Source organism: Kryptolebias marmoratus, linkage group LG3 (assembly GCF_001649575.2).
Source record: "Kryptolebias marmoratus isolate JLee-2015 linkage group LG3, ASM164957v2, whole genome shotgun sequence".
Lineage (NCBI taxonomy): Eukaryota > Metazoa > Chordata > Actinopteri > Cyprinodontiformes > Rivulidae > Kryptolebias > Kryptolebias marmoratus.
The window spans coordinates 1,947,115-1,959,979 of NC_051432.1; the positions used below are offsets into that span (position 1 = coordinate 1,947,115).

A 12,865-nucleotide genomic window follows, 5' to 3' on the forward strand; every position below is an offset into this window, starting at 1 on the left:
GGGAAAAAGCAGGTATGAGTTTCTCCTGTTGTGTGTTTTGAAGTTGGGCGTTTTGTGCGACAGAGATGAATGACAAGCAGCAACCGGTGCAGAAAAGCATTGTTGGCTCACCCAGAGATAGCCGAGCACATGGTGAACGGGCACACTGATAGTCTGTCTGAATGGTGCACTGACTGTCTGGCAGCGAGAATGTGTCCCAGTTATCACAAAGCCAGCAACAGAACAAGAAAAGATGTGCTAACGCAACTGATATGCTTTTCTTTTCAAGGAGAAATTCTCATCAAGCTAAGAGCTGCTCAGAAAAGGGTCCACAAAAAGCAAATTTCACCCCCTCTAAAGTGACTCACACTCAGTCGTTTTCTAGTTCTTCAAGGGTTCACAACAGATGATTTACACCTAGTCCATTTTTAATGAGACAGTTGTGTACATGTGTTTCTCTGTGCAATTTGTCTGCTCAGTTGGTGTAAAATGAATCCTGTTACTAGACTTGTTGTTTCTTTAGTCCAATCCTTACAACGGTGTAGGTCACTCACAAAAAAAGGAAACCAATGGTTGGCAGAGGATTGTTTTGGAGTTTCTAAGTTTAAAAATTAAAATTACTATGTAAAATTCTGAAATGTGGAGAATAAATGTGTTGTACTATTTTAAAAATGAAGTGCAAATGTTGAGAAAAAAGTTGAAATAATGTTTCAAGACTAAGTCCAAAGAAGTGAACCCTAATGCGCCCTCAAACCGCCACTTTCTTTGTTCAGTCTATTATCATTATTGTAGCCAAGGGTTACAGCTGCACGTTTACAGGGTAAATCACAGAGTCAATCACAGCCATATTATAATACTAGACCTAATGTCCTCATCTTTTCAAGTTATTGAGACCTAAAGCCAGCAGGACCTGGTTAATTGGAGCTGCCACATTTTTGGAACCAGAGTCTGTGCACTAGAGATGTGGGGCTTTAAGTCCCGCCTACTCCCCTCACACAATCGCTGTGTCACATGACATTTCTGTTAAGCACAAAATAACTAATTACAGCTAAACATATAAGAAAAATAAATATTTGAACATACAGCAGCAAGGTAAGAACTACATGAATCAACAAGAGTCAACACATGAAAACATTTTAAGTGGCGTTGGTTGTTTAAATGAATATTTGGACCAGTTTTACAACATATATCAGTGATGAGTTTTTTTTTTTTTACATGTTTACAACTCCAGGAGTTACAGTGTCTATGCTAAAAGAAGATCCTCATTAAAACATGTTCTGAAATAGAAAGTCAAAGTCAAAACTTATGGTAATTGCAGATGATTAGCAGCTATTTTTATCAGCCAAAGTGCATGTTGTTTACAAAGCAATACTAATGCAACTAAAAATGCCAGTATCTGTAAAACTGACTGAGTTGTAGCCTTTTCTGTGTTTAATAAAATTGCTTTGCTGTGGTGGCCATCTTGAATTGAGCTTACTCCAAAGTGAATCATTTGTAAATGTCAACTTATAACTTCTTTTCTCAAAGTTTCATTAAAATTTGTTCAGTGGTTCATGAGATATTTTGCTAACGGTACAGAATAGGAACATGCACACAAACATGAGCATTTTTTTGCCACTGCACTTCACTTTGCAAAAAATATATATTTGAATGCCTTCACTGACCTTGTGTGTTTTAAACATCAAGTTCAAGCTAAAGTTTAAAAGACAAACTCTTGCTAAGTGTTTTTAAGGAAAGGACCAAGAGAATCAAAATTTTTCCAGACAAATCCCTAGTAAATTTATGAAAAATCTTCATGTATACTTTGTCTGTCACCATCTGGGCTCAGTATCCAGCCAGCACATCATCACTCAGCCCAGAACCTTTTAGCAACCTGCAGACAAACCAGTTGCTTACGCTCTGAGAAAAGTATGCAACATATTTTACAACCCTGTCAAGTTTTAAAGCTCTTCAGATCTGCTTTGTTTGAGTTTGTACAACTTAAAACTGACATGCGTTTTTGTGTTATTTAATGGCTAATTAATTCCCGCCCCCTGCTGTTTCACATATTGTTACAGCATTTTGGCTCGTTGCCCAAGCTGAGCCTGCTGTCTGCAGCCGCAAAGTGTCGCCCAACACATGCTGCTTCTGCTGAGAGGTTGCTGTTTGTTGTGTGACTTCTGTTAAAGATTTGTTGGAAAACATGAACTTTCTCGAGTAATTCTCAGTCCAGTCACACAGTCTGGACACAAAATTATATACATGAGATGCAGCATAGATTTAAATGTAATAGTGTATGAAATAATGGCTGAATAAATTAAACTGTAACACTGACTATAGGGCAGGATGCTTCATTTAATGTACTCTTTTCTAAAGGGCACAAACACATTTTTTACTTCATGTTTTATAGAAAAAAAACTTACTGTAAATACACCAGTTGTTTTGACTTAATCACAAGTCCAGTCACATAAACTTGCTTTAGCTGCATTGAGTGCCAAAGTAAAACCTGACAGTGAATCTGAATTTCCTTCAAAGTGGATTGTACCCTCTGGTAACACAACTCTCCATTTCATGTCAGGACTAGTCAAAGTGTGTTCTGTGAAAAAAGATGCTTATATTAAAAAAGGGACAACTATTAACGTCTAAGGCCTCCTTCAGACTTGATAATGACCTCGCTTCAACATGGAAAAAACATTCGGCAGAACCTAGATGGAATTTGCAGGGTCTCAGCAAAGGTCTTCAAGCTCATATTAAGAACACAATCTTTCTGAGTTTCCCAGATACTGGTGTGGTTTGATCGTTCTGTAGTTGAGAGTTTAAAGCAGGAATGGCCACACTGGCCTCACGCCTAGGCTACAACAGCGATCATTGAATCTGTTTTGTGTGTGTATTTGTGCTGGGTTAAAACAGTATGTTAATGTCATGATGTGGGGAAAAGGAGGCGACCCCAGAGCGCAGACTCATGATGAAAATAAACTAATTTATTAAAATAAAAGACAATCATAACCAAAAACTAAATACAAAACAAACTAAATACAAAAACCAAACAGACCTGAGCGGGGGACGAGCAGAACCAGCCATCAGGGAAACAGACAAACAAACCAGCGAGTAAATGGAGGAGATGACCGGGTTTTAAAGACAGAGGGTAATTAGGTGAAGTGGGCACAGGTGAGTGATAACGAGGAGCAGGTGGAGATGGGCAACAAGTGACTAACTGAGGAGAGGTGAATAATGACAGGAAACAAAGTCACTGAACTAAGACCAGACTAAAACAAAGATAACTAAATAAAATAAACTCAAACTGAAACATGAATTGAAAACCCCAAATCCTGACAGTTAATATACCGTAGTACAGCCTATGTTGTACTTTCAAAGGAAGTGCTGTGTGTTTCTCCCATTCATTACCTTACCAATTTCTATACTTAGCACTGTTTTCCCATACAGTAATTCATCTGGTTTCGTTAAAATAAATAAATAAAGTAAATATTCTGGGGTTGTACACTGTGAAATTCAGTGTGGACTCTTTTTTTTGTATTAAAATCTCTTAAATGCCCTTTTACTTTCCATTATATTGCAGTTTTATGAGAACAAAAATACACTGGACCCCTTCAGATGTCAGGTCAAACACACTTCTAAGCATGTCCAATACCCCTGCCAGCCTTGGATCTGACACTGTCATGTTGGTGCCAGCGACACTATTATCACTCACCTTCACGCTGAGCGTGGCAGCCTGGGAACCTGTTCTTATATAGACGAGGTAGTGTCAGGGGAGTTTTCAGCGGGAACTGATCTTCCCGCAGCTTTGTCGTCTCTCACCTTCACATTTGTCACCAAAATATTGTCGCGCTCAGCAGAGAGAGGCTTCTCACCGGTGAATCCCACACAGAGACCGAAACAAAAGCTGCAGCAGGGGCTCCAATTTGTGGAGCGAAGACAGCAACCTTCATTAAGCCACACTGTTGACACATTACTGTTTGTGGGGAAGTTGAGAAAGCGTGTGACAGGAGGTGTAAATGAGGAGCTGCATTAAAGCAGTCTGAAGTGGGCATGGCGCCATGCTCCTGCACACTTACATTTCCTCTCTGTGGGGTTTGGGCTGTGATTGTGACACGTTTCTGTCATTTAGAGCAAACTGCTATAGAGTATCTTCAAGACAGATTAATTACGACTTTATGGTTTATTAGCATAAACCACATATTATTAATATTCATCTGTTTTCATTACATTATGACTTGATTAAAAATCAGAGGAACTTTACAACCAGAGATGCAACCATAACAGCTGCCATTCATTCCTGATTAAATGAGAGCGCAAGATCAAAACCTTTCATGAGGACGTTTTTCCAGGCTGTTCTAACTAAAAGCTAAAAGTAGTATTTCTCTTTTTCATTGACAAAAGGCACATAGATTTATTAAAAGAGACAACAAAAGAACAGTTTTTTTTTAATTTTACTAAGATGGTATCCAGTAAACATATACAGGACATGCTACATATTTGTTACTAGTATAGATAAAGATTTAGATTTATTACCCAGAAAGAAAGTTTACAAATATTATGAAAGGAAACTGAAATATTAAAGGTATGTTTAAACCAATTTTTAGAAGTTATTGATTTGCTGAGTCTAACATTAGAACTGGTTCAAATACCTTAAACCAGGGGTGGGCAATCCTGGTCCTGTAAAGCTACCATCCTGCATGTTTTACTTGTTTCTCTGCTCCAACAGACCTGAGTTGAATCAATGGCTGATTAACAGGCTTCTGCACAACATGAAGAGGTGATTTAACCACTGAATCAGGTGTTTTGGAGCAGGGAAACAAGGAAAACATGCAGGATGGTGGCCCTCAAGGACCAGGATTGACCACCCCTACCTTAAACTGATAGTTCAGATCTTTTAACTTTTCTGTGGAAATGTTAGGACCAGTTCATATATAACCTGCTGTAGACAGCTATTTTAACAACTACAGTTTGGAGACATACAGTCTGACTGGGTTAATGAGCTGACAGCTAGTCTGACTGGGACCATAACTAAAGCTAATCTTGTAAAACTCAAAACACGTCCAACCTCAAAACCTTTATTGTAGCTCATGCCAGCATTACTTTGTGGACTTTAGCACCACTGTCACTTTCACATTAGATGGCTGTTTGCACTGAAGACTGTATTAATCTGTGATTTGTTATCATTATAGTTCCATGAGACACTCCTACTGTAAAGCAGAAAGATTTATAAAAACTACCTGAAGAAAAGGTAATGCAGTATTTAAACAAATTAAACAAAAGGAAAATAGTTTGAGCAATTTTATTTTTATTTCAAATAGGTAATGTTTCTAAAAGCTTTGGTTTTACAACATGAGTTTCACATGGACCATCACTAGTAATGGGCCGCGGACCGATATGGTCTTCATTGTATTTAGTCATAGACTTTTACAGGGTCAGCAAGGTAAAGGTTTCTAAAATCATGATGAACTAGGATCACTTAGAAGGAAAAAAAAATTAGGTTTAACAATTAAAGATGAAAAACAAAAACTGAAACAGCATTTCAGTTGCTATTTTGAGATTTAAAGTTCAATTACAAACAAAACTCATTGGAGTAAAGACCTACAATAGTCATGTTTTGTAGTGACTTTATATTTAAGAACAGGATTTAATGCATTTTTTTTAGGACACTTGCATCTGGAGTTGTACATAAAGGTTTAAGCTGCCGTTTGAGTTTTACCTGAGTACAATAATAATAGTGTAAGTTCTCTGAATAAGCCCCAGGGTTCTGAATGTATTATAATCCTTGAGATTTTTATTGCGAAAGACTGAAGGAAGTTCTGTGAGTTTTGTTGTTTTAATTGCAGCTGGTTTGGTAGTAATAAGTCACACCTCAGACTGGTTAAAGAAAATGCTTTTTTTCCTCAGTTAAAGTGCATTCATAACCCTTGGCTGCAATAATTATAAAAAAACTAGAACAAATACAGCCGGGTTCATGAAAACAGTGGGACTGCTCTCTTTGGCTTAGTCTTAAAACCCAAATCTGACTTTTATTTCCTCAACATTTTGACTTTAATCTTTAAATGTTTTAGACTGGAGTTGTTTTGTTTGGATTAACCATGTTCAGCCAAGCCATTAACTCAACAATCTTGTCTGAAAGAAACTCATTTCTTCATACTGAGGCTGTTCTACAACAGGTAAGATACTAATAGTTCATACCTCTGCTACAGAACTTCACTGAGCTTTTTCTTAAACCTTGAGAATCAAAGACAGAGACGCATACATGTCAAACAATAAAAATATCAATCTTTATTCTTTGAGATAGCATATCAAAGATAAAACCTTAGTCTACAATGGCAAAAAAAATGACAAGAACTATACAACAGTAAACAAAGTTTAATTCAATCACTTTATCTAGATAAGATACATTAATTCTTTTAAAATTTTGTTTGGAAAATAGTTTTGCTTAAACTCAACCTTTAATTTGGAAATCAGACTGGTATAAATAGATTTATTCTATAAAATATCCCTTGAGCTTTGGTGATATCAAAAATATTAACCTTTTTGGTGCTCAACTCTGTTTGCATTAATTTTTGTGCTCTTTTTTTATTTTCAGGCACAAATTCTTCCTCACAGTGATGACAGAAAATCTGCAGTACAAATGCTGTCATTTTATTCATGTAAATGTCATGTATTGGCAGGATTACTTCCGATCAATAAAGTCATTTGATGCTAGACACAATGACGTCTCAAAAATAAGGAACAACATGCTGTAAAAATGAGAAAAAATAAACTCTAGACCTACATTTTTAATCACTGTTTAAGACCTGCGACAAACTCCAGGAAGCCAAAAGGAGGAATTAAAGAGGAATCAAATGGATTACATTGAACAACACATATAAATACCTACTCATAAGTAAACATTGTATACTGTATGTGCTTTTTAAGAACAAAAGATGTACTTTTATTTGGCTTACAGACAGAAAAATGAACAAAACAACTGCATGGGACAACCGTTGCACCCTCATAATATTATAACAATATCGTAAGCAATAAAATTACAACAGTAAATGAGCAATGTAAGATGAAACACACAACACTATATAGAAAGAGACAGTAAGGTTTGGCAAAAAGGTCTGTTAAAAACATCGTAACACAATGGAAAAAAATGACAAGGGGGCTCATTTTTCTGCAAACTGCTCCACACTACCGCTGCATTCTTTTTCATTTCACAGTGCGGAGGTGTCGACAACATTTTATCCCTAAGACTATAAAGCTAATCTAAATGTCCCTACTGCAACCCTGGTAACTATACAATACTCTACACCACAGCACAAAACAAACCAGGCAGGTGGTTAGAAATTAATGTTGTTGCTTCATTTTAAACCATGTCATTTGTTCTTATCCGGACAAAACATTGGTTCAATTCGCCGTGCACAGGACGTTGTTTCTCTGCTGGTGTGTAACCAACGCTCAGGAATAAGACTTGATTATTTGAGATCTGACAACTTTTGCGATATTGATCAAAGTGAGAGCCTATTTGGATCAGAACTGAAATGTTGAGGAGGAAAAAAAAAAAAGGAGGAGGGATTCATTACATGTATTGCAGCTAAAGTTGGTAGTCCACTTATGTATTTCAAAGGATCTTCACATCATGAGTGTGTGAGACGGTTCGTGTCTGAGTGTGTGTTTGCGCCCGTCTGTGACCCTCTACATCTCGTGGGACAGAGCTTCGTGCTGAGCGGCCACTCCGTTGGCCTGCAGGTCTCCGGGCTGCACCTCCAACTGACCGTTGGCCTTCGGCGGCCCGGCCGGATGGTCGGATGGCTGAGAGATGAGATGAGCGTTGGACTCGTTTAACCGGCGGACACGATACGTCTCATAGTGGATGCTGCCCGTGATGTCTTTGATGTTCTGCATGTGCGTCCTGCAGGGAAAGAAGAGTCAATTAGCGCCGCAGCATTTGTTTACGTTTCAGCTGAAATAAACTCTCTCATCCAGCTACAGTACATGTTCTTGCCTATTGCATCAACTTGAAAATGCTCATTTTTGTTGTCATTGTATAAAATGAGACTGAAAAGCCTGTTTAGTTTAGTGCATCTCTTGAAAATAGTACAAACAATGAGTAAAAAATTAAAACGTAAAAATAAGCTATAAAAAAAACTACAAATTAAAAGAAAACACTTCAATTCACATAACTGGATTTCTGGTATTACAAGATATTTGTTGTAGGTTGTATATGTGCAATCTGATGCCAATGTCAAATTTACTCAAAGCACAAAAATAAAAAAATTTAAATCCTGAAGTTCCCTGTACATTGAATGACATCAATATGTAATGGAAATGCTTGGACCACTGCCACCGCGCTGATGACAAATGAGATGTAATGAAAGCATGAATTAATGAGGAAGATACAGATCAGCTCACTGATATGTCTTAATTGGGAGAGAGAGAAAACAAACAAAAAACTTCTCGATCTGATTGTCTAATTTAAAGGAGCTGTCAAAATAAAACTTACATTTTTGACTGCAAAGTGACTGTTGGAGGGCCAAGAGTGACAACACTGATGAAAACATTACATTTTCCAAAGCTGATGACTTCTGACTTATTTTCATTAAGAAAGTTTAATTTAAACCAGCTTAACATGCTAATAATAAGAGTGATAATAGCAGTGCTTGCATTCCATTGGGTTAATATCATGTACAGTAAGTTCATGATGTGATTCTGCTGCTAATCAGAGCGTCTGTCATCTAATAAATCTGACGTCCTACAGTGTGACACGGCTTGCTATCACGATTTTTAATAGAGCCGCCGTGAAATCCAGGCAATCGTGCAACTGCATGTGTGCGTTTGCTGTCTGTTAGCAAAATATCTCATAAATCACTGAACAGATTCTATTTAGAGGAAGAGCAAGTGAATAACGTTTAAAGTAAATCCAATTCAAGATGGCTGCCACAGCTAATCAACTTTAGAAACCACAAACAGGACTACAACTTGGTCAGTTTTACATGTATTGAAGTTAAATTTGGAGTAGCTGAGAATCATCCTCGGCACACACATCGAGCACTGACAGATTACACGAGAGCTTCGTTTTCGTAGCCTGAGAGCACAGGACCTTTCTTCTTCATGAAACAGAATCAAATTTCTCGACCTGAAAGATTCATGGTAAAAGCTTGAGAGGGAGCACTGTATTAGGTCACACTCAAAACATTTGAAGGAATTTCATTTGTATTGATTTTTCTGAGAAAAGCTTTATCGATTCAGAGCTGTTCACAATTAATTTCAGCGCTGCCTTGCAAAGAAGGCTCGGTCAATAACAATTTTTTTTTACTGTCCCCTCGCCTCCCATAAATCATGAAGTAAAATCAAATATAACATGAATTCTCACCTGATGAGGAGGTCTCGCAGGTAAGCAAACTCACAATGTGCGACGTTCTCAACTGCAAGGGGGGGGAAGAGAGAAGAAAGTGATGAATTTTTGAATCTCTAACACATTCGCTCAAACTCTAAACCACTACAAGATGGCAGCGTCGCCCACAAGTCAGCTGAGGATCATCTACTGTGGCGACATCTGCAGCAATTTTCTTAAGCCGTGATAACACACTCCTCCTCTTCGGAGGAATTTAATACATCTCATCTCTCCTCCAGAGTGGAGAGCGTTTAAATGAGACGTTTTAACAAACTCCCCATGACGAGTCGCCGGTGCCTCCGGTAGGGCTAACACATGTTGGAATTAGAGATTATGTCAAGGGGTTGAAAATGAAATAAAAGGAAGGCGCCATTTATGCAAAAGCTTTGAAATTCAGAGCAGGAAATTAAATCCACTTTGAAGGCGAGGAGAGGGGAATAGCTGCTCGGCCTGCGAGCGCTGATTAGAGGCATCGAGGGAACGCGCTGCAAGAACTGGTATTCAGCTGGCTTTTCTGCTGCTGCAGGAACACTGAGAAGTCCCTGTGTGAATTTAACTACTGTCCTAGTTACCCCCCCCCCCCATTTAAAAAAAGGGGTGGGGACATTTTGGAGGTAAGGTCCTTATGTATGTATGATACATAAAGACCTGACACCGAGCTCCGTTTGTGTTTATGCAGACATCCAGGAGCTTCCTCTCTCCTCCTGCTGCTTGGTTTTACTAAAATGCAGCCGTCAGCCAGACAAAAGCTGCCTTTTTACCACACAGTTCGCATGCTTCACCTCTCTCACCTTACAGCTCTGTGAAGGCGTTCAAAGAATCTTAGATTAAAAGGGTTCATAAGTCCAAAGAAATTCTTTTAAAGGAAAAATCTTTTCTGAGAATAAAGAACTTTATCCTTTAAAATATGATGATATAAATAATCGGCTTTCGTTTTATGAATTTGTGCCTCCTGGTCTTAAATTTTATTGACCTATAATAGCTAAATTATTCTTTTTAATGAAGGTATTTGATGAGTTTCAAATTTCACAAAAGTGAAACATTGAGCTTCTGGACTGGCCTCACAAAAATCCTTAACCTCAACCTTGTTGAAAATGTGTGGACTTTGCTAAAAGGTTTTGTCTGTGCCAGAAAACAAACCAGTTTAAATGAACTCTACTAATTCTGCCAAGAGAATAGGTATCCAGGCAGAATCAAGCCGGAAGCTTATTGATGGATACAAGAAGCATTTGGTCAAGGTGCAACTTGCTATGGGACATTTGCTAAGTGGGGGTGCATGTAACCTGTATGTATAAATTTGACCCCGTGAGCATTAGAGAAAATCCACAATAGTTCAAATTTGCACACCCAATTCTTGTTTTGAAAAAAATCATTGAAGTTGTATGTTGTATAATCATTTCTCCAAAAAAAATGGTTTAAATAATTAATTAAAAGTCCCCAAAACTAATGGCATCTATGCCCCATGAATGAGTGGATATGAACTTCTGACCCCAACTGTACATTTAGGGACACCAGTAAGTTTAAGCACAGCATTCTCCACAAAGAACTGCAGTAAACTCGCCCTGCAGGGGAATTTGTGTTCGCTGAAAGAGTTTTTAGACGAAAAGCAGCTGCGGCGCTGATGCACTCTGAAACCCATGCGTGTGTATTGCACGTCCTGCGCAAAATGCTTAGCCCTGCCCTGAGCGAAGTGTAGAAAGCGCTGTGCAGAAGCATCAAACTGCTCACCCACTGAGCTGAAATTAGCTGATCACTGTAATTTCTTTCTTTCTGGCTTTTAAATACAGATACAGTATTTTAAACTGCTGCACTGCTTCCAAGCCACTCGGCAAAATGATTGTCCACAATCTGCTGTGGACCATGCAGCTCATAGGACCCACCGATGGGTTCGGCAGCGAGCTTGGTGCATACTGCTTTTGGTCTAAAGGAGGCTTTAGGACATAAAGTAACCCTTATTTTGGCAGAGTTATACAAAAAACACTCACACATTCCCTTACGAATGCACTTGCATGCAATAACTCTGTTCCAGCTGAGTTTAGTTGGCCTGCGCTGTACGTTCTCATGCCAAAGGAGACAGACGAAAGTTCACGGGAGTCTATCTCTATGGTTACAGAGCCAGACAAACATTATGTAAACATGTGCTTGGAAGCTGCACAAAAGCATTCTCGGACTACAGTTTTAAACTTCTGACGGCATCTGTGTGAAGATGCCTGATCTGCATTCAGAGCTGTGTCATTTTATGTGCACGTGTTCATGGTTATTACCCTCTATGGTGCCCCATTTTGTTTTCCTTCCCAGAATCCTCTTGCCATTCACTTGGTACTCCTGATCACTGCCCACAACAGCAAAAGGGATCATCTCCTGATGAGAGACAGAACAACACGCTCAAATTAACCTGGTTTAGTAGATTTACAAAAGGAAAACGGAGACAAAATGAAACTAGGATTCCCTGAAGGAATGCATATCATCCATGGAAAGATCAAAGCTGCTGATGACTCTCAGATACTACCACACCAAACATTAGCGCTGTTTTACAGAAACTGACAGAGCTATAGCCAATTATGTGTTTCCTAGGGTTGATTAGCTGTGGCGGCCGTCTTCAATCAGGCTGACTCCAAAAGTCAATCAGTTGTTGACGTACTTTGAGAGTTTGATTAAAATTCATCCACTGGTTTATGAGGTATTTTGCTAACAGCCAGACAAACAAACAGACGCACAGAGACACACCGAGACACACCTTTGACGTCAGCAGGTGTTTACAACAGAGTCCTAAATTAAACCAGCAAACTACACGTTCATCAACAGGGCTGCCCTCGGCTTCAGCTCCTACAATCTGAACGGCAGCGTGAACTCACCCTGATTTTGTCGTTGATCATTCTGTCCTCCGCGTCCTCGTCAAACTCTTTCTGGGGGTAAACGTCGATCCCGTTGGCTCGCAGTTCTTCCCTAATCTGCACACAACAAGAACACAGAGTCAAAATGTGCGCCTAAAATACAAAACTGAGCGCATAACATATGAGGCGAGGTTTTATCATCGTCAGATCTTTATTATACAAAGAAATCAGGCGTTTTCATATTTAATACTAAATAGAAAAGTAAAACCTGTTATTATTTTATAATAGACATAAGTACAAATTGTAAACTCACCTAATTGAACATGGAGTTTAGCTTTAGTATTGCATATCTCTAAAAAAACTACAGTTCAGACAAGAACACAGAAAAACACTGTAGGCAAAGGACTTAATTTTTAATAATAATACTTGCACCGTTTCTATTGTGTCTTTGATGAAACATTGACTTGATTATTCTTGAAAACTTTCTCAGGATTGTGCTGTAGCAGTGGTTCTCATCAGTGACCATCATTGTTGTTGTTGTTTTTTTCTTTTTGCTTCTAAACAAAATTGCAGGCAGAAGTAATATTTACACATTGTTGCGAGTGTTTCCTCCTCCAAAGGAGGGCGTGGCGGGGCATGTTTGAGGAGTTCAAACTGAGCTCAATTCAGAAAAAAAAAAAGTTACATTAAC

General features: G+C 38.6%; 1 protein-coding gene across 8 annotated transcripts in view; it reads right to left on the bottom strand.

Annotated features, from left to right (window-relative positions):
• Positions 1-6,582: 6,582 nt before the first annotated feature.
• The window catches only part of LOC108245319 (septin-9-like), a 124,032-nt gene continuing 117,749 nt past the window's right edge, over positions 6,583-12,865 (bottom strand). For all 8 annotated transcript variants that reach the window (XM_037974729.1, XM_017432135.3, XM_017432136.3 and 5 more), the window contains 4 exons: positions 12,196-12,291; positions 11,605-11,701; positions 9,320-9,371; positions 6,583-7,858 (listed from right to left, as the gene is read on the bottom strand). In XM_037974729.1, coding sequence (XP_037830657.1) covers positions 7,642-7,858; positions 9,320-9,371; positions 11,605-11,701; positions 12,196-12,291 — 462 coding nt within the window. In that variant the 3' untranslated portion in view covers positions 6,583-7,641. The remainder of the gene's footprint in view (positions 7,859-9,319; positions 9,372-11,604; positions 11,702-12,195; positions 12,292-12,865) is intronic.